Source organism: Stylophora pistillata, chromosome 12 (genome assembly GCF_964205215.1).
Source record: "Stylophora pistillata chromosome 12, jaStyPist1.2, whole genome shotgun sequence".
NCBI classification, from domain to species: domain Eukaryota; kingdom Metazoa; phylum Cnidaria; class Anthozoa; order Scleractinia; family Pocilloporidae; genus Stylophora; species Stylophora pistillata.
The window spans coordinates 313,202-330,484 of NC_142530.1; the positions used below are offsets into that span (position 1 = coordinate 313,202).

General features: G+C 38.4%; 3 protein-coding genes across 4 annotated transcripts in view; 1 reads left to right on the top strand and 2 right to left on the bottom strand.

Moving 5' to 3' along the window:
* Positions 1–3,510, bottom strand: part of LOC111327373 (tyrosine-protein phosphatase non-receptor type 4) — a 24,968-nt gene extending 21,458 nt beyond the window's left edge. Inside the window, exons 1-4 of one of the 2 annotated variants that reach the window (XM_088739936.1) lie at positions 3,373–3,510; positions 3,062–3,267; positions 740–847; positions 488–530 (exon numbers count right to left, since the gene is read on the bottom strand). In XM_088739936.1, the coding sequence (XP_088596062.1) occupies positions 488–530; positions 740–847; positions 3,062–3,217 (307 nt within the window). In that variant the 5' untranslated portion in view covers positions 3,218–3,267; positions 3,373–3,510. The other variant, XM_022931532.2, reaches the window with a different exon arrangement.
* Positions 3,390–14,257, top strand: LOC111327374 (coiled-coil domain-containing protein 93). Its single transcript, XM_022931534.2, has 23 exons — positions 3,390–3,536; positions 5,097–5,210; positions 5,390–5,484; positions 5,952–6,063; positions 6,402–6,500; positions 6,834–6,890; positions 6,998–7,095; positions 7,211–7,244; positions 7,585–7,686; positions 7,861–7,911; positions 8,542–8,628; positions 9,125–9,247; positions 9,374–9,436; positions 9,810–9,883; positions 9,996–10,077; positions 11,018–11,092; positions 11,174–11,245; positions 11,502–11,610; positions 12,317–12,399; positions 12,646–12,683; positions 12,908–12,992; positions 13,244–13,357; positions 13,972–14,257. Exons 1-23 carry the CDS (start codon positions 3,435–3,437, stop codon positions 14,026–14,028), a joined length of 1,926 nt encoding a protein of 641 aa, XP_022787269.1. The 5' UTR covers positions 3,390–3,434; the 3' UTR covers positions 14,029–14,257.
* On the bottom strand, positions 14,212–16,600 carry LOC111327375 (uncharacterized). The gene has a single exon (XM_022931535.2). It carries the CDS (start codon positions 16,554–16,556, stop codon positions 14,835–14,837), a length of 1,722 nt encoding a protein of 573 aa, XP_022787270.1. The 5' UTR covers positions 16,557–16,600; the 3' UTR covers positions 14,212–14,834.
* Between the last annotated feature and the right edge of the window lie 683 nt (positions 16,601–17,283).

The window sequence follows — 17,283 nt, forward strand, 5'->3', positions numbered from 1 at the left end:
GGGCTAACGCTCGAAACGTCAGCTTTTGTAATCATTACGGTGGCCAATTTACCATTTCAACTTTGTTGATATATCCATATTAAAGTGGGAGTTTGTAGTACACTTGGACAGCGGTTGTATATGTAAAAGTATACATCTGGAGAAGTGTAAGCTCAAGAAGATTACATTAAAAACGTGTACTGTGTGTACTGTTTTTGTTTGTCTTCGTGGTTGCCTTTTGTGGCTTGCTTTTCACTTTTAGACACTACAGAGTTATACGTTCATACTTCTTTGTGAGTCGCACTAAAGTTCGAAGGTGATAATATGAATCCAGGCACATTCATGAACAAATTAGTTGTCTAGTGTAACTGCATTTATTATCCACCTCTTATAAAAGTTCCTAATATGTAACAAGACCTTCAAAAGGAAATGACTCTCCTGATGTACGTGGCAACAAAGACACAAACATTTTTTATTGTACATACAAAGTAACAATATCAGTACTTACGTTTCAGTTGTTTCCTGATTTGCTTTTCAGAAGTAAGCCATTGCTAATAAAGAATGAAACAGGAGAAAAGGTGGTTAATGGAAAATTCACAAAACAAACTCACATTATAAGAAATAAGGTGGAAAGTAAGGAGGACTTAGTCTACTTTTGAATTCTTGGGAGCGAAAGGGTCACTGGGTTACTAAAGAGGTAAATTTGACACAGGTTCTGCGATCAAGTAAACATTACAGAAAAAATTTGGACTTTATCTACCAAGTTTTCTGGAGAATCAGCAACATATTGAAGACCAAAGAAGTGCTTTTCCAACAAGTCAAGATGCTTGTACACAGCTTCCAGCAAAACGTCACCCCTGGAATGTTTCTAAATAAAGCAAAGACAGTGAATGTTTGCAAGATTTAAAGCTATCACAAAATGTAAACATTTCTGGAATGTCAAGAAATAGCTCATATTGATGAAGCATCAACAAAAAATCTGTGGTCAACAGATTAACAAATTATCAAGTAGTTAACAACATCTGTGGAAACCACATTATTTTTTATCATTTATATTTTCTACAGATGCAAATCACAAACAGTTGTTTCAAATCTGTGAGACAATGATGCTAAAAATATTAAACAGATTTGAACCAGAATGTTGGGCCATCAAAGATTCATAATGCTAATTTAGCATTTTATAAATGATGGTACTAAAAATAGAATCTGTTGATAGCACTGGAGTCCAAGATGATCAGAGGTTTAAAATTCAGGTAAAAGAAAAAAAGAATAAATACACTTTGATAATTCAGAATATCCAAACTATTGCTAACTGAGTCCCAAGTTTATTCACAATATCCAAACTATTGCTAAGTCCCAAGTTTATTAATTAAATTGGCTTTAAAACATTTAACACAGAAATATGAATGAATTCACTTGGCCTTTTGACAGATCCTTTAAGACCTCTCTGAAAATTTGAAGGTTTAATTAAAAAATTGTAAGAAATTGCCAGTCAGAATTTCTACTTGTGAGGATATCATTATCAAATTTCCATCTTATCTGATTTATGCTGTGTACTGAACACACTACCACAGAAAATGAGTTCCAAGAAATATTATCTAATTTTAATCTTCTTGATGTTCCTGAGAAAACCTAAAATTATTACAGAAAACATTACATAATTTTAAAAATCTAATACTGTGCTAGCACACAGACAATACCTTGTGAAAGCAACAGAGAGAAAATAATAATGAGGTTTATAGGAAAAAATCAAGTATATAATTGAAAATGACATCATAATACATAACTGAAAATAAGTTAATTACTTTTTTTCATTTACATAATTATGAAACAATAACTAGAAAGTGATTTACAGTAAAATGATGACTCAGACTCATTCACATTCCGTTCACGTAATGAAGAACCCATTAAATAAAATTGTAAATCCTTTTGAAGATTTTAAATATTTATAATTGGTAGGATTTTTTTTCTCATAAACATATATCTTCTCACAGATGAAACGGTGTCTATGAAAAACTACATACATCGAATTAAAGTATAATATCCATCATCTCATATATAGTGCATTAGAAATTTACCCCAAAAAAGGCTGAGTATTTGGATGACAAGATCAAAAATATAAAATGTTCTTGCAACATGATACTAGTAAAATATTTGAACTGCTCTCGACACTTTACAGCTAAATCGTGATCAAAAATAGAACAGGAATATATTGAAGAAATGCACATAAGTTCTAAAAGAGAAAACGGTGATTCAATTCAAAACACTCTATGGGATTTCTGCTTCTTTCCGTCGTAAATTTTTCACTGGAAGAAAACACCAAGGTGTGAAAATATGCGTAATTTGTAACTGTCAAAAGCATTCTCCGGCTTCTTTCACTTTCCGAGATTTTTTTAAAAGATAATGCAAATATACAATACACCGCCGGAGTTTTGAAGCTCATCAAAACGTAATTTAAAGTTAGATGTTTTCCCAGAGCTTGACAGTTTTTTTCAAATTTTGGTGTTTATTTTTTAAACACATTTAACTCGATCAAAATCGCCTTAATTTCATGCGATGTTTGATCATTCGAGATGCCTTTGTGGTTTTTGCCCAGAACGTCATCGCAAAAATCCCAAACTACTCAAAGTGCACATGGAGCGATTACCAAACCGAGAGCAATTTGCGAGGCTAGAAAATGGTAAAATGGTCGCGAGTTAATTAGGACAATCCACAAAATACCAGCAAGTCAACTTTTCAAGAGCGTTAAAAAAGGTTCACAAGTGTTCTTCCCAAATGAAGATTGATCAACTATAATAATAAGTGAGAATCAAGAGTGAAATTACGCATATAATTTTCAAAACAGAGGCTTATCCTATTGTACAGCTTAGCTCAGTAGAGTCGTAAATTTAACTTGAACGCGGACGAACAACAATTAAACAACATCCATATCCTTCTCTACACGGGATAATTAACTTAAATTGTCGAGTGCTATTTCAAAAGAACTGTGTGAAGCCCGACAGATTCAACAACGCCTTGCTCTGTACACACACAAAACTGAACCAAATTTACAATTATACAACGACAAACTGTTTTTACTTACATCAATATCAATCACAAATTCCGAATCATCTAAAAGCTCCACAACACATCGGATTTTATTAGGAGTTGTGTTTCCACTCCGGGCCAATTCAGATCCACGAACGCTGTAAATCCCACTTTGGGAACCCAACGATGCAGGGCGAAATCTTCTTGACATTGAGCCTTACAACGAACCAAAATCTTTCATATAAGTCACCGTGATGTAACCTTTGAAAGAAAGACAGTCGATCGCCGAATTTATAAAAAAACTAGTTAATATTTTCGTTTGTATTTACGATGATAAAAATTTGTAAGCGATTTGTATCCACATACAACGTCACGTGGTTACTGTAAAAACTTCTGATTGCGGGCTCGTTACATTGCAAGATTTCAAAATGGCGGCCGCCGCTCGTGATTCTTCCCGATTTGCTGGTGTAAAAACCTTTAGCGAGAAGTTCTCTCAACCAGAGGTAGATGCGGAAGGAAAAGTTAGAAAGGTTGGTGCTCATTTTATTAACTTTTCGGGTTAATCCTGTTAAAAATACTCGCCGAGTTTTGTAAGGAAAGTAGGTGTTGTTTCGTGGTATTTCCGGTTGCAATATGATGTAAACACTCTTGTCAGTGAAGCGCCCACTCATTTTACAGTTACATATAAATTGTCCTATTGACAGTGAACGGATACGGTGACTGTTTCCCCCCATTTGGGGTGGAAGATCTTGATTGAATCGTTTGTGAATGGAAGCGATATGATTGGGAATGTTACAGGGTGGAACTTTCCGCTGATCACGGCCGTCGCTTTCTAGTAAACACAGGCTTAACTTTATTGTTTAGCATTTCTGAGAAAACATTTGTACAAGACCAATAACTTTACAACTATATCAGTGATCCGAGTGCCAGCTGGAGAATTTTTCTGGCTTGTACCACTTTTGTGATTGTGGAACACTCTGCCCTAACTGAAGTGAAGTTGTCCAATCCTGGAACAAACTCTCTCATTGGTACATACATATATACATACACACATTAGTTGACCACTCACCATGGGGGCTTTACAGGGCCAATTCCCAACCATCCCACTCCAGGGGAGGACATCCACAACACAGTAATCTCGTGCATGGGAAATTAACATCTCCTACCCTCGGCTAACCCTGCAGGAGACGGAGATGTATACAAAACATGGACTGGGGTCCATGGACCACCCCTATGGACCCCAGTTTACCCTATGAACACAAATTTGTAATCAAGGTATATTGATGAAAATGTTTAATGGATAGCTTGTAATTTTAATGAGAGAGCACAGAATCATTTAGTTTCCATATTAAACGAAGCATAACCATGGAGGGGGTAGGTTGCCGGATAACACAAACTCACTCCAGCCCCTTCGTGCTCCCTCATCCAAGATGGCAGCTGCCTTGAAACGATCCAAAGGTTAGGTGAGTATTTATTGCTCGTACCCACAAAGTACTCCTGTATTGCGAGCTATGTACAGTCACAAGACTTTGTTGTACTACCCCGCGTAAAAGGAAGTCCTTTTATTTATTTATTTAGTGTATGACAAAACTCAGTTCCAGTGGGGTGGTCCATGGACCGGTTCCATAGGGGCGGTCCATGGACCCCGGTCCATGTTTTGTATACATCCAGGAGACAGGGCCTATGGTTTGTTCGTCCTTATCCGAGAAGACTAGAATATCTATCCATTTCTTGATTATAGAAAGGTAGCAAATTCTCCTCTCTTATTTTGATAGAAAGGAGTAGGAGTGGAGGGGGAAGGGGGAGGGGGTGGGGGGCATGTTGCTTGTCCTAACTTTCTGTCTCACATTGCCTTAATCCCCACCCTCAACCTCATACCATTAAGGAACATCAGCCAGTTGCAAAATATTTCTTAGAAGCCCTATCTACAATAAGTAACCTCCTTCCTGATTTAAACAGGATGTCAATTATACAACTGGGATTAAATCAGTTAAACAAATTCCACTTCAACTGTTAAAAGTTGTGGAAAATGTGACCAATGAGAGCCATTCAAAATGCAAATTTGGCTTTTTCCATAATTTTTACCACAGATTGAGACCCGGGAAGATGAAGAACAAAACATTAAAATGGCAGAAACTGTGGAACTTCTCCTGGCTGCAGGATACTTCAGAGCAAGAATCAAAGTGCTGTCACCATTTGACAAGGTTGGTGATAAGATATCGTATTGTCTCTTATCATTCAACTGTAACACTTGTTTGAGTAAGGATCTTTTCTATTCTGTATTTCACTGTGTAGGTTTTTGTCGAAAATTTTAAATCTTCTTTTGAACAATACTTTTAGGAAATATCAACTATCAAATTTCAAATGCAATGTTATATCCAAGGTTGTAGGTGGCATGACATGGTGTATATCAGTCTGTGACTTTGACATAGATGTGGATCTTCTTTTTCAAGAAAATTCCACCATTGGACAAAAGATGTAAGTTAAACAGCCATTTACTTTCAATGACTGAGGTTCTTTTGCGATAGAAATTTCCTTATTTCTCAAAGAGGAGCAAGAAGCCATACCCTAGCTAGTATTTTTCTTTTTTCTCATCTCTTTTACGCATGAAAATGTGCTGATAACTTCTCTATGGAAAGTGGGAGAAATAGTATTGTTTTTATCACCAGTGCAGGGCTGTGGTCTAGCAGTGCCCGGTGGTCCCAGGCGCCTTACTTTTGCTCTTGAGCGACTCTGGAATCTTAGTTTTTTTAATAGAAGCATATGCTGGGCACCCTGGATTTCACAGTTTCAGAGTACTGGGCTCCCTTCAATTTTCTTAGAGCACAGCCTTGCAGTGTCTTTCCCATTATCTAAGAATTGTCTCTAGAAATAGCTGTTAGTTATGAATCAATGTCATTTTACACCATGTTACAACAGCCATGTGTTATTGTTGACCCATGCAGAGCCTTGACTGAGAAGATTGTTGCTGTGCTTCCACGCATGAAATGTCCTCATCGACTTGAACCCCATCAAATCCAAGGCTTGGATTTTATCCACATTTTCCCAGTGATCCAGGTAAAAGATGATAAAATATCCAAACCAATAGGGGAGAGGCAGTAAAATGTATATGAGAGGGGTGAAACAAATCCTAAATTTCTAGAAGGGTGCCCATAGAGAGGGGATTAAACTCTATAGAACCTCTGTGGGTAGGGGTATGGATATTTTTTAGAATGCACAGCTACATGTGTGTGGACTATTAGGTTTCTTATAGCAATAAGCCAACTGTTTTTGCATCATTCAATTGTGTCTGGAATCATGCTTTGGAAACTTACTGCAATTTGTAATTCTCATGAAATGTTTAAAATGCATGAATGCCCAGTAAAAGAAGTTGAAGTCTAATTTTTTTCCATCAGTGGCTGGTGAAGAAGGCAATTGAGAGAAAAGAAGAAATGGGTGACTACATCAGAGAGTTTTCTGTGTCACAGTTCAACAAGTTTCACTCAACTCCACAGGTATAATTTCCAGGGATACCAACTTCTTCATGGGATATTTAAGACAAGCAGTTTGTGAGTGATAATTAGATACTTTTTTATCACAATTAGCAGTAATATCACAATCTGATTAGCCAATTTGAAGTTGTAGATGTGAAAACAGACAATGCTTGTCACATCAATGTGTCACATAACATGTCACGTGATGAAATAATTGTGCTGCGCCTTGTGAGTCCACAACATTTTGCCCTCTGTGATGATGAATATCGATGTTGATAAGAGTACAGAGCACGTTAATACACTGTCAAATTGTTAAATTGCTACCTTCCATCTTTTTTTTTTGTTTTTCCCAAGGACTTAGAATTTAATACAAAGAAGCCAAAGTGTATAATTGGAATGAAAAGCCTCAAGGTTGGTTGCTTGTATTGTCCTCCTAGCAGGGCCCGCAGATGCTGGTTTTTCCTTTATTCCTCAACTGGAGATAGCACATTACATACCTTAATTTATTTCCTATTTAGGATACCTATAAACCACAGAGAAGATATCGCAAACCAGAATCCATGGCACAAACTGACGAAGAAACCCAGGTTAGGACAACACTTTTGGAGTATGGCTGGTGAGTTCAATTGATATACTTTGTTGTGAAAATAACCTTTAGTTAATAATGGCCATGTTCTATATTAAAAAGAACTTGATTGTAATTTTCCATTTTTTGTATTGTTTGATAACAGGCAATATGGGTTCAGCAAGGAACAGAGAGATAAGGCAAGTGACTACCAACAAAGTATGCATTCATGTTAATCCTTTAACTTCCAGAAGTGATTAACATGTAACTTCTTACCATGATATCCATACCTTATCCAGGTAATGAGAATAATCAAACTTATCAGGTAGAAGTTGTTATCTTGATCTAACACCAAATTCTCATAACTAATTTACAAGGAAATGTGTAGCAGCCAGAGGGGAGAATTAACAATAAGATCCTTACAGTTAACAATGCTACCCATACATGCATTATTTATCACAAGGAAAGTTTTTTCAAACAAAAATCACTGAGTGATCTTTTCTTAATGCATTTTATCTCTTTATAATTAATATTCCTTAGGAGAAAGAACAGGCAGAAAAGAAAAAAGCTGCTGCAGCTGCAGTGCCAGGAAAAATGCAACCAGTATCCACTGGTGAAGAGGATGAATATGTTGTTGAGCAGGTTAGTGAGGTTACAACATATGAAATGTCTCATTAATGCTTTATACTCATCAGCCTGTTGGGAACCATGCTACAGTTCAAAATATGCAAAATCAAACTTGTGTTTAATTTTTAGGCTCTTCAGCAATCGTACCATCTCACTAATTGTTGCATTTGCTACCATTCTTCATTGTAGAAACGTCTGAAATCATTGCTGAAAGGAATGTCTGCTATGGAAGGAAATAAGGTAAGATTTAGCCCCCTCAGCCAAGAAACATCCTCTCTTTACTACCCTCCCTAATAATTTCTCCTTTCTGATACACCTTTCTTACTATCTAATACTATACCAGAAGGCCCCTTTTGATTAAGCCCCCTCTCTTTTTAACTCCCTCCTCTACAAACTTTCCTCTCTTAAAAGCCCCCCCCCCCTCTCTTTTAAGCCCCCATCTCTGTTGCAAAGAGTTGTGTAGGAATTTTTGAGAAGCAGCCATTAACAAACACCAGCTAGCAAAGGTAAAATTTTAATTTAGATTAAGAGGGGTATTTTACTGCTTTGTCTAATTAATTTGGGCACTGCTTCAGAAGCAAGTAGGCTGTGGAAACACCAGCCACAGGTGCTCCCTGAGGTCCACCTCTCAACGTAGTCCCTCATAAAAACGTCATCTAGAATTTTTTGTTTCCAACAAATCCCCCCTCGTCCCTCTCCCATCTACTGAGCCCACTCCCCCTGAATGCATCTAGAATACGATTTTTGTATAGGAGCCATGGAAATTGATAGCCACTTTGAGGACTTACAAGAGCTTTTGCAGTAGATAAACAATGAAGAGCTTTGCATACAAACACATCATCGCGTTCTATCACCTCTCAATTTTTCCAGGGTTCACTTTCATCGAGTGCAGTGGGCTCCATTGTAGGTCTGCAATCAGATGAGATCTCCCAGATTGCCTCAGAGTATGCTGAAAGGGTAGGTACACTCAACTGCTATGGAATTTTTTATAAAGAGTCAAAAAATAGTTAGTACCAGGGTATTGCTATGATTGTAGTTCACTGCCCCCCCCCCCTACATGTGACTGGTTCATACCCACCTCAAAGTCTATTAAAGCAAAGCTGAAACCAACTTTGTTTATTGGTGAATTCCTTTTCTTGAAGCCATTTATTTCACCAGAAGTTCCTTGGCTTCATGTGATATCTTTTTTTTTTCTGGTTAATCTCTGTGTTTTCTTTGGTGTTGCGTTTACAATTAGTGATCAAAGGGCGTGTTAAAACATGTTCCTAATTATCAAGCTGACTTTGCTTCAGAAACACAGACAGTGGAGTCCTCTTAAACTCCAGAAACTCGAACAAAAGTACAAATACTTAATATACTTTGACCTTTTCCGGCAAGACTTTCAGAGTTGGAAGATATGTTTTATTTTAAGAAGGCTTCTATTTGAATTATGGTTTAAAATTGCTGTATTCAGCAAGCAGAACTGCAGGGAAACATGGAAGCCCGGGGGGAGCGAATGGGAGGTGAACAGGCTCACAAAAGGATGGTAGCATCACTTGAGAAACAGATTGCTGTACAGGAGAAGAAACTTGAACAAGTAAGTGTATTTTGTTGTTTCAAGGAGAAAAAAAAGACAGTCCAAAGGTGCCTTCATTTCTATCTGCTTGTCAACACTTTTATAACTGAGTTTAACGTTCTTTTAATCTTTTGTCCTCTTTTCTAGGTGCAAGAGAAGCATAACAAACTGCAAGAAACTTTGTCTGAGGCAGAGGAACAGCTTTCACAGGTAAGTGAAATGCATTAAAATGTTAAAATATAACTGAGCTCTTTAAAATTTCTGTCGAGGTGTGCGTCAATCACTTATGTCAATTTCAGTAGACTCGATATCTAGCTGCAGGTTGGGAATTGAGCCTGCGCTACTGTCCTAGAGAGAGCGGCTGATAGTGAGCTGTTATTTAATCCTTTTAATTTAGTACCAGGATTGACCAAACAAGAAATTTCTCCTTATAATATCAATACTTTTAAGGCAGAAAGGTGACGAGAAGAAAGGAAATTATTAAAACTAAGGTATAGTGTTTGATTGAACACTAAATCCTTGGAGTTATAATTATAAGAAATTTATGGGGGTAGTGCAGTTTTTTAATTATGCCGATTTGTAGGCTGTAGCTCGTGGAGAGAGAATCAGCGAGGAAATGGAGAAGTTCAATCAAATGGAAAGTGAAGAAAATGCAAGGTATTCTATATTTTCAAGAGTAATAGTACTATTCACAAAATCATTTGTTATCTAGTTAAAAGCGTAGTTGTTTGTCTCAATATTTGTTCATCAGTTATACTTTTACTCACAGCATTCTTCAAAAGCTTCGTTCCATTGTCGCCATGAATGAGAATTTGAAGAAACAAGAGCAACAATTCAGGTCGCACTGTAAGGTAAAGCGGGCTAAACACACTCAATTTTTAGAAACGGCTTTTAACAGGGTTGCACGTTTCACAACACTAAAGTATATCTCGGATTCCATTTCGTGTCTCTATTGAGCTTTAATTGCTCAGTTTCTGGGGCGGATCCAGGATTTAGTCAACGGGGGTTCGGAGAATTGTTCCCCTTCTGAGGGGCTCAAGATCTTTTAAAGTAGGTCTTCGGAAACATGATTTCCAGGGTTCCGAGGGAAAATTTAGTGGGTTCAACCGAACCTCCCGAACCTCCCCTGGATCCGCCTTAGAGTTTTAAGATTTAATTTAGCAGAACCATCAAGCAATCACAGATATTTTTTACAGTTACGTTATCAATACGTAAATTTTTGAAAGTGAATTTCTTTCGTCCTCTGTGCACGTGCACGATAAAATTGCTGTAATCTGCGGCGAGAGATTCTGTCGGAAGTGAGACTAAACAGTCCGCTATGTTCCGAAACTTCACGTTTTATTATGTAAACCAACTTGATCTCCCTATCCCTCACACCGTTCTCGTCTTGCGCTCAGGTCTCTCTCATTTTAAATATATAATATGATCCTATTGTTCAATCATCTGTCACTTATAGCAGAAAATCAACCACAAATCAGTTAACGCTGAATAATCTCTCACAATTCAGCTGGTTTTCGTAAAAACAGAGGAGTGCTCTTCTAGCCACTGCCAATCAGAACAAAGCTAAATGTAACAAGGGGTCAATGAGAACTCAACGGAAACAAAGCGCGGGAAGACGCGCATGACCAGGTGGTAGTCGTGATTGGTTAAAATCACAAATGGTATCTAACGCCCGAAAAGAAATTGTTGATTTTTACAGCTTTGCTTCAAGTTTCGTATCTGAGAACTACCCGATTTTTTTAAGAAAATTGTTTGAGTTTTCTTTATTTCTACATCATTTGTTTGTTTTAGGAGGAAATGGCTCGCTTGCAGGACAATTTGGAAAAACTGAAGTCTCAAGGCTCTGAAGATGATAGCGAAGAGAAGGTACTGTACCGAGGTAAACCAAGTGATAAAATAAAATCATTTTATCGAAGACTCATCTGTGTCTTCTCTTTTTTTTTTCAGGAAAGATTGGAACTGATCGGCAAACAATACGAGGCCGATAAAGCAAAATTGGAGAAAATAAGACTTCTGCTGGTAATCATGTTTTAAACATCTTCTTGATAGGGTATGAGTGTTTCCTACATTTAGTTCTCAATTTACTTGGAAAGGCGCTGCAGAAGCTTGGAGTCACGAGTGCTTCGCGCGTGGACCACTTGTGGAGTCGTGCGTGGCATAACACAAGGGAGATTGGCATCCAAATCTTCAGGGAAATTCCAAAAATGGAGAGCTTCAGCTTCTTTCCCTCAATTTTTTGTCCAGTCGTTTAGGTGATGCTGTTTTTGTTTTTAAGGCTCGAAAGAACCGAGAAATATCTTCACTTCAGAGGAAGATTGACGAGGTGCCTTCTCGTACAGAGCTGACTCAATATCAGAGAAGATTTGTGGAACTCTACAATCATGGTACATAACAATGCGTTATCTGTCAATTAACGAGGCCCTGCCGCGAGCAATTCTGGTTACCTTCTCGAGTGCTCTCCAAAATGCCCAATGATCTCATATCTCAATGAAAGCTGAAAACATGAACAATTTTTTTTTAATATTAGAACGCAGCAGTCTAAATATTGTATATGTTGTATAAAGAGAAATTCCCTCAGCTGCGCTTCTATGGGTGAGTGCTTCAACACAGTGGTCAAACGTCTGCGCATGAGCGAACGTTGTAATAACTAGGTGACTAGGGATGGCTTGGTGATGTGTTGGTGGTGTGCTTTCAGTCTGTCGGAAATAAGTTGTCTTACACGAGCTACAAACAACCACACAGTCCAGTAAATACCGTTGTTTTAAAAGCGTATGACTTTTGGGCAAGGCTTTAAACAGAATGGTAAATCAACAGGATACCTGTACTTAAAAAACTTTTGGGTTCGAAAAATCGCGAGTTTTCCTTTTCCCTCCTTGAACGTATTTGTTTTCCTTTGAAATTTTGCGCGGGAAATTGGCGCGTGGCTGGCCAGAACTGATCCCCTCGCGCGTGCCCGACGATTAACCGCTGTGTCTGAACTTACTGGCTGCGATTTAAACATGTTTGTTTTCAAATTTCTTGTATTACCTGCAATCTAAATATACCGTGTTACAGGTAATGTGATTATGATATTCCTCACTTAATTCCTAGTGGCTGGAACTCATAAGGAAACGAAGCAGTTTTTCACTCTATACAACACTTTGGATGACACCAAGCTGTATTTAGGGAAGGAGGTTAGAAGCGTGAAGTTACTTTGTTTGTTTTGCTTTCCATCCACCCCTCTCCTCACGCTGTGCTCCGTGTGCCACTCTTGTTCTTAACACATTTTGACGTCATCTTTGATCTATTACTGAACAGATGAACAACAACATGGAATCTATTTGTTAAATGGAGAATGCGCAATATATATATACATCATTATCTGAAGTTTTTGTATACTTCACTCATAGTGATGGAGAGTTGACCTTTTATTTCTACAGGTTAACTTGCTTAACTCCATCCATGATACCTTTGAACAGTAAGAGTTCTGTCATTTCTACGAGTTTTTATCAGTTATTAGTGTGTATCCATTTTCTAGCAAGAGTGTTGCCTCAGTTGTCGTTACTTCTGGCGATGGTTTGTTTCCGTTACGCAACAGTCAACAGAGCTTACATTTGTTAGTCATTTGTGCTCTTTTCAAACAGCTCAAGAAATGTCATTTTGATATGCTTCTTTGCCCTTTTTTTTTTTTTTCGTTTTCAGAGGTATGTCATCTCCAACGAACAAGGAACAGTTCCTGAAGCAGTTTGACAGCATTGTGAAGGGAATCGTGGATAATAAACAAAGGGTACGCGAAGCTAAAGCGTTAAGCGAATTGCATTTCCAAGAAACGCAAAGCGCTTTGAATTTGAAACACGAGATGGTTTAAAACGTGTGCAAATGGTTGTTATCGTGACCGTTCCTATAATTCCAGTTTTTCCCGCGCTTTCCTCTGTGGTTTCCCCGTTTCCCACGCTTATTGCTGTTACCTGTTTTCCCGCCAATTTTTTTCTTTTGAGCTGTTTTCCCAGTCTAAGTAATCTTTATCCTTTATTTCAGATTGAGAAGAAGAAAGCTGTAGAGAAACAACGTAGAGACGCCTTGAATCAGAAGTATCTTGATATAGTGGAGCAAGAGAGATTGTACTTCAAAACAGTAAAAGATTTTACGGAGGTTGGTATAGGTGTGGTTCCGTGTTGTGTTTTGTTTTCGCGCGATAAATTCTAAAAAGTGGCGCGCGTGTTTAAATGGCGGGAAAAATAGCACGCGGATTGGTTTTGGGAATACAACGATCAAACGTTGAGCATGTGTAGCTAGAGCAATTTTTCCCAGCCGTGCACCATGCGCAAAATATTAAAGGAAAACAGAAACCGTCGTTGTTGCACAAAATTCACGATATAAATTAACACTTTTAGTAATCTGTATAAGAAAACAAAGGATTTTTGTTAATTTTGTACTTTGTCTTGAGCTCTGCCTTAAAAAGTTCTTAGAAAACCGTGTCTTATTGGTTTTTTCTCTGTTTCCAACTGCTGTGAGAAAACTTGGTGTGGCAGCTTCAGAGCACTATCTATGTTCGGCCGCTATTTTGGCTTGCTTTTAGCTGTTTCAACGTTGGCTCATGCGCAGTCCTTTGGCCGCTGTGTACGTTTTAGGATTGCGCCCAGTTGAGGGAAACCATGACATCTCGTTGTCAACTGACCAGTTGAACTAGTGAATTATTAAGTTAACATTGTATATAATTGATGTCAATTTTCTTGATCGACTTTTGTGTGTTTGTTTACTTGTAGGAATGTCATAAGAATGAAGTCCTCTTATCCAAGCTCAAAAGTCTTCAGATTTCCTAGTTCCTAAGGGCGTTTATGAACAAAAGACAAAAAATGGAATAAGAGATAGCCTGTCTTAAAACTTGCCTTGAAAATTACAAGAGAAACCAAGTTTGGTATACAGAGCTGTTTGGGAAAAAGCACAGATTAATTTGATTCTTGGTGGGAAAGACAAGGGTAAAACGAGATAAAAGAACGAAATACTTCTAATCAATAGTTATTTTTTTATTCAATAAATGTCTTCATCGTTCTTGGTTTATGTGTTTGTCTTTTTACAACGTCAAAATCATGGTCAGTGTAACATATTTTCTAACATCATAGGCGACACACGTAACCATGGTAATGGAGAAGAATCTGATTAAATATAGAGTAAAGTAAAGTAACCACAAGGTAAAAAGAATATAACGAAACGATAATAGCATCGTTATCTACCACAATCTAATCATCTGATCGTTCTTTGGCAAAAAAATATCCAGCATAATGAAATACCCAATGGACGTTTTGATTCAATTAGTTTCTTAGAAAATCGTTTTACCAATATAATGTTCTTGATCGTCTCTGTACCCTTAATGTAAGGAACGAGAACCGGTTACAAGCTCAGTTGAGCCATAAGACAGTGGTTCATGATGTCACACAACACCCTCAACTAGTTTCGGGGAACGTTGTGTGACATCCCAAAGAACGGTGGCGAAGACTAGTTGCACGGTTGTTTTTTTTTCTCTCAATTTTAGGACAATTTCAGTTGTATTGGAGATATGGAAGATTCTATTCTTTTTTCTCCTCTATCGCTATATTTTTGATAAACCAATATGAAAAAAGTCACGGGTTCACACTATGAAAATCTTATTGCTCGACTTGCTTGCTATGGCCACGTGACCGTCTCTGGTAACAGTTGCTCCCCCGGAAGAATATTTCTCGTAAAAGAAAACTTTCCTGATAAAATTTCCTCTGGTGTCAAACATAATCAAACTGTTACTCGCTCGATCAACAACAGAAATTTCCTCCGTGTGAGGGTTAAACGTGATACCTGACGGATTAAACAAATTGGGTATCTTTCTGTGCGGCATGTTAAACCGGGTTGGGTGGACTGTGCGTGATCTGAAACTTATGTCATTGGCAGCTCGTTTGGAAACGCAGAACATTCCATTATTGGCTGTGATGATTAAATTGCCAGCAGTTGTCACACAGAGGTGTGACTCCTTCGCCTGGGTGAATTCTCCTGTCAAAGTAAAACTTGACAAGAACGTTCCACCTGTAGTGAGCACAAAAACTGTCTTCTGACAAAGAGTAAAAACCCTCTCTCTGTTTTTATCTACTGCAATGCTGGTCAGCTTTCCTTGATTGAAGTTAGACACGCCCCTTCCGAAGCTCCAGAGGAATTCTCCTTGATGATCAGTGGAAATGACTTCATTGATGTACTGACCGCTGAGGGCCGACTTATAGCTACTGCAGATGTAGACCCGATCTAACTTATCTACATCGATACTCTGCGGGTGAATTAGGTTTGTATCTACTAAGTCTTCGTTAAAAGTTTGTAAGAAAGCCAATTCGCACATTCTTTGGCTCAAATTTCCATCTTTTGAAAACACTTTAACCTGGAAGTTGTAACGATCAGCGATAATGAAAGATCCACTGCTGTTTGTAGCAACATCTACAGGGCCGTTCAACTGCGCCGGGCCACTTCCAAACTCACCAAACTTCCAAAAATAACCGCGACAGACCTCCCAATTCTGAACTGGATGGATTTTGTACCTTGAATCTGCGGGAATAACCGGCCAGTTTCGTAATACATCATCACCCTTCGACGAAAGATGTAGATATTCCCACAAAATGCGATTTATGGAGACCACTGCGCCAATAACAGCTTCTCGACGCATCTCACAAAACAGCTTTCGCATGTTGAATCGACCAAAACGCACAGAAAATGCCTCGAGAACTTCCGGTAAACCATTCAGCTGCTCAATGTAATTCTTGCACAACACAACTGCGACTTCCGGTTCACTAATGTAATGTAGCATTGTCGCCGCAGCTCTGAATTTCATCGCCAAAACTCTGTCGTAGATATCCAATGCTTCGTTACTGAAAGCTTTGGTAGCACTTTCGGCTGCCTTTTTGAAGAAATCCTTCGCTTCCACGAAAAACTTGTCTTCACAATCGATTTTGTCAAACTGCAACCCATCGGACATCAAATGCAGAACTTCCCACTCGTCTAGTTCGATGTTCGTAACATCAGTGTTCATGAGACTGATGTTATCAAACGCGTCGCTATAGACTTCACTTTGAATGCTTGGGCTGCCATTCCCAGATTTGGCAAAGCTTTGGTACATCAAACTCACTCCGTCCTTGAAGAAATTGGCAGAAGTGATCAGATCAACCTTACACAATCCTTCGAGCTTCTCACGAATATCCGTGAGTTCACGAACGATGAATTCTCTAAATCGCTCGTCGCTCACATCTCCATGTTTAAGATTTTCAGCGCCCTTATCTCTTATCTTGCTAAGTAAGAGTTTAAATGTTAATCGCAAAGTATCGCCGACTACGGACGCCATGATCAAGCGGAATACAAATTGGGACAGGGCAACTATATCCCTTGGTAAGGGGGGTAACCCCTTACAAATTAAGGAACATCTGTCATATTTTAGAGGGGATACGCCCCCTATCGTCTATAGCACAGAAAGATCAACAGTTGATCAATTTCAATTTTCAATTTTATATCATAGTTCTTAACTATGTTTATATGAAAGCTTCCTTTTTGATCAGAAAATTTCCATTTGTTTACACAGCTGAACGGTTCAGCGGAGATTCCATTTTTTGACTTTTCTGTTCATTTTCCAACGAGAATTATTCGGTAAGGGGTCGGTAAGGGATTCGCGCTTTGGCCTTAAGATTACGTCACAGGTCGTTACAACTGTGGAACAGCTACAATGTTTATTTTGGTTGTAAGTTTCCTTATTTGGTCGTGGGGCTTCTTCATCCAGCCAAAGCATTACATAATACACCAATAATAAGACTGACATTAAGCTGACAGCTTAGTGAAAAAGTCTTTGTGTTTGACAAAAAGTCCTCATTATTCGAAATGGGGGGGGGAGGGGGGGGGCCTAGGGTAGAAAACTACCAGAGATTTCCAAGAAAGTTGACGATTAGATCATGCACAGCGAACCCCAAGTGAAGCAGAGATCGGGCAGGGTGAAAAAAGACCGTTGAAAATAAAATTCGAGTTCAGGTGTCACTATCTCAAAGATTACACATGTACACCGACATGGCTTAGAAGCTGCA

What these genes read in the sequence shown, in the direction of transcription:
- LOC111327374 (XM_022931534.2), top strand. Translation starts at nt 3,435, where the DNA reads ATGGCGGCCGCCGCTCGTGATTCTTCCCGATTTGCTGGTGTAAAAACC. An exon ending in AATTCAGGTCGCACTGTAAG is followed by an intron (nt 10,078 to 11,017) that starts GTAAAGCGGGCT and finishes TGTTTGTTTTAG; the next exon opens with GAGGAAATGGCTCGCTTGCA. An exon ending in AGCTGTATTTAGGGAAGGAG is followed by an intron (nt 12,400 to 12,645) that starts GTTAGAAGCGTG and finishes TTATTTCTACAG; the next exon opens with GTTAACTTGCTTAACTCCAT.
- LOC111327375 (XM_022931535.2), bottom strand. Translation starts at nt 16,556, where the DNA reads ATGGCGTCCGTAGTCGGCGATACTTTGCGATTAACATTTAAACTCTTA.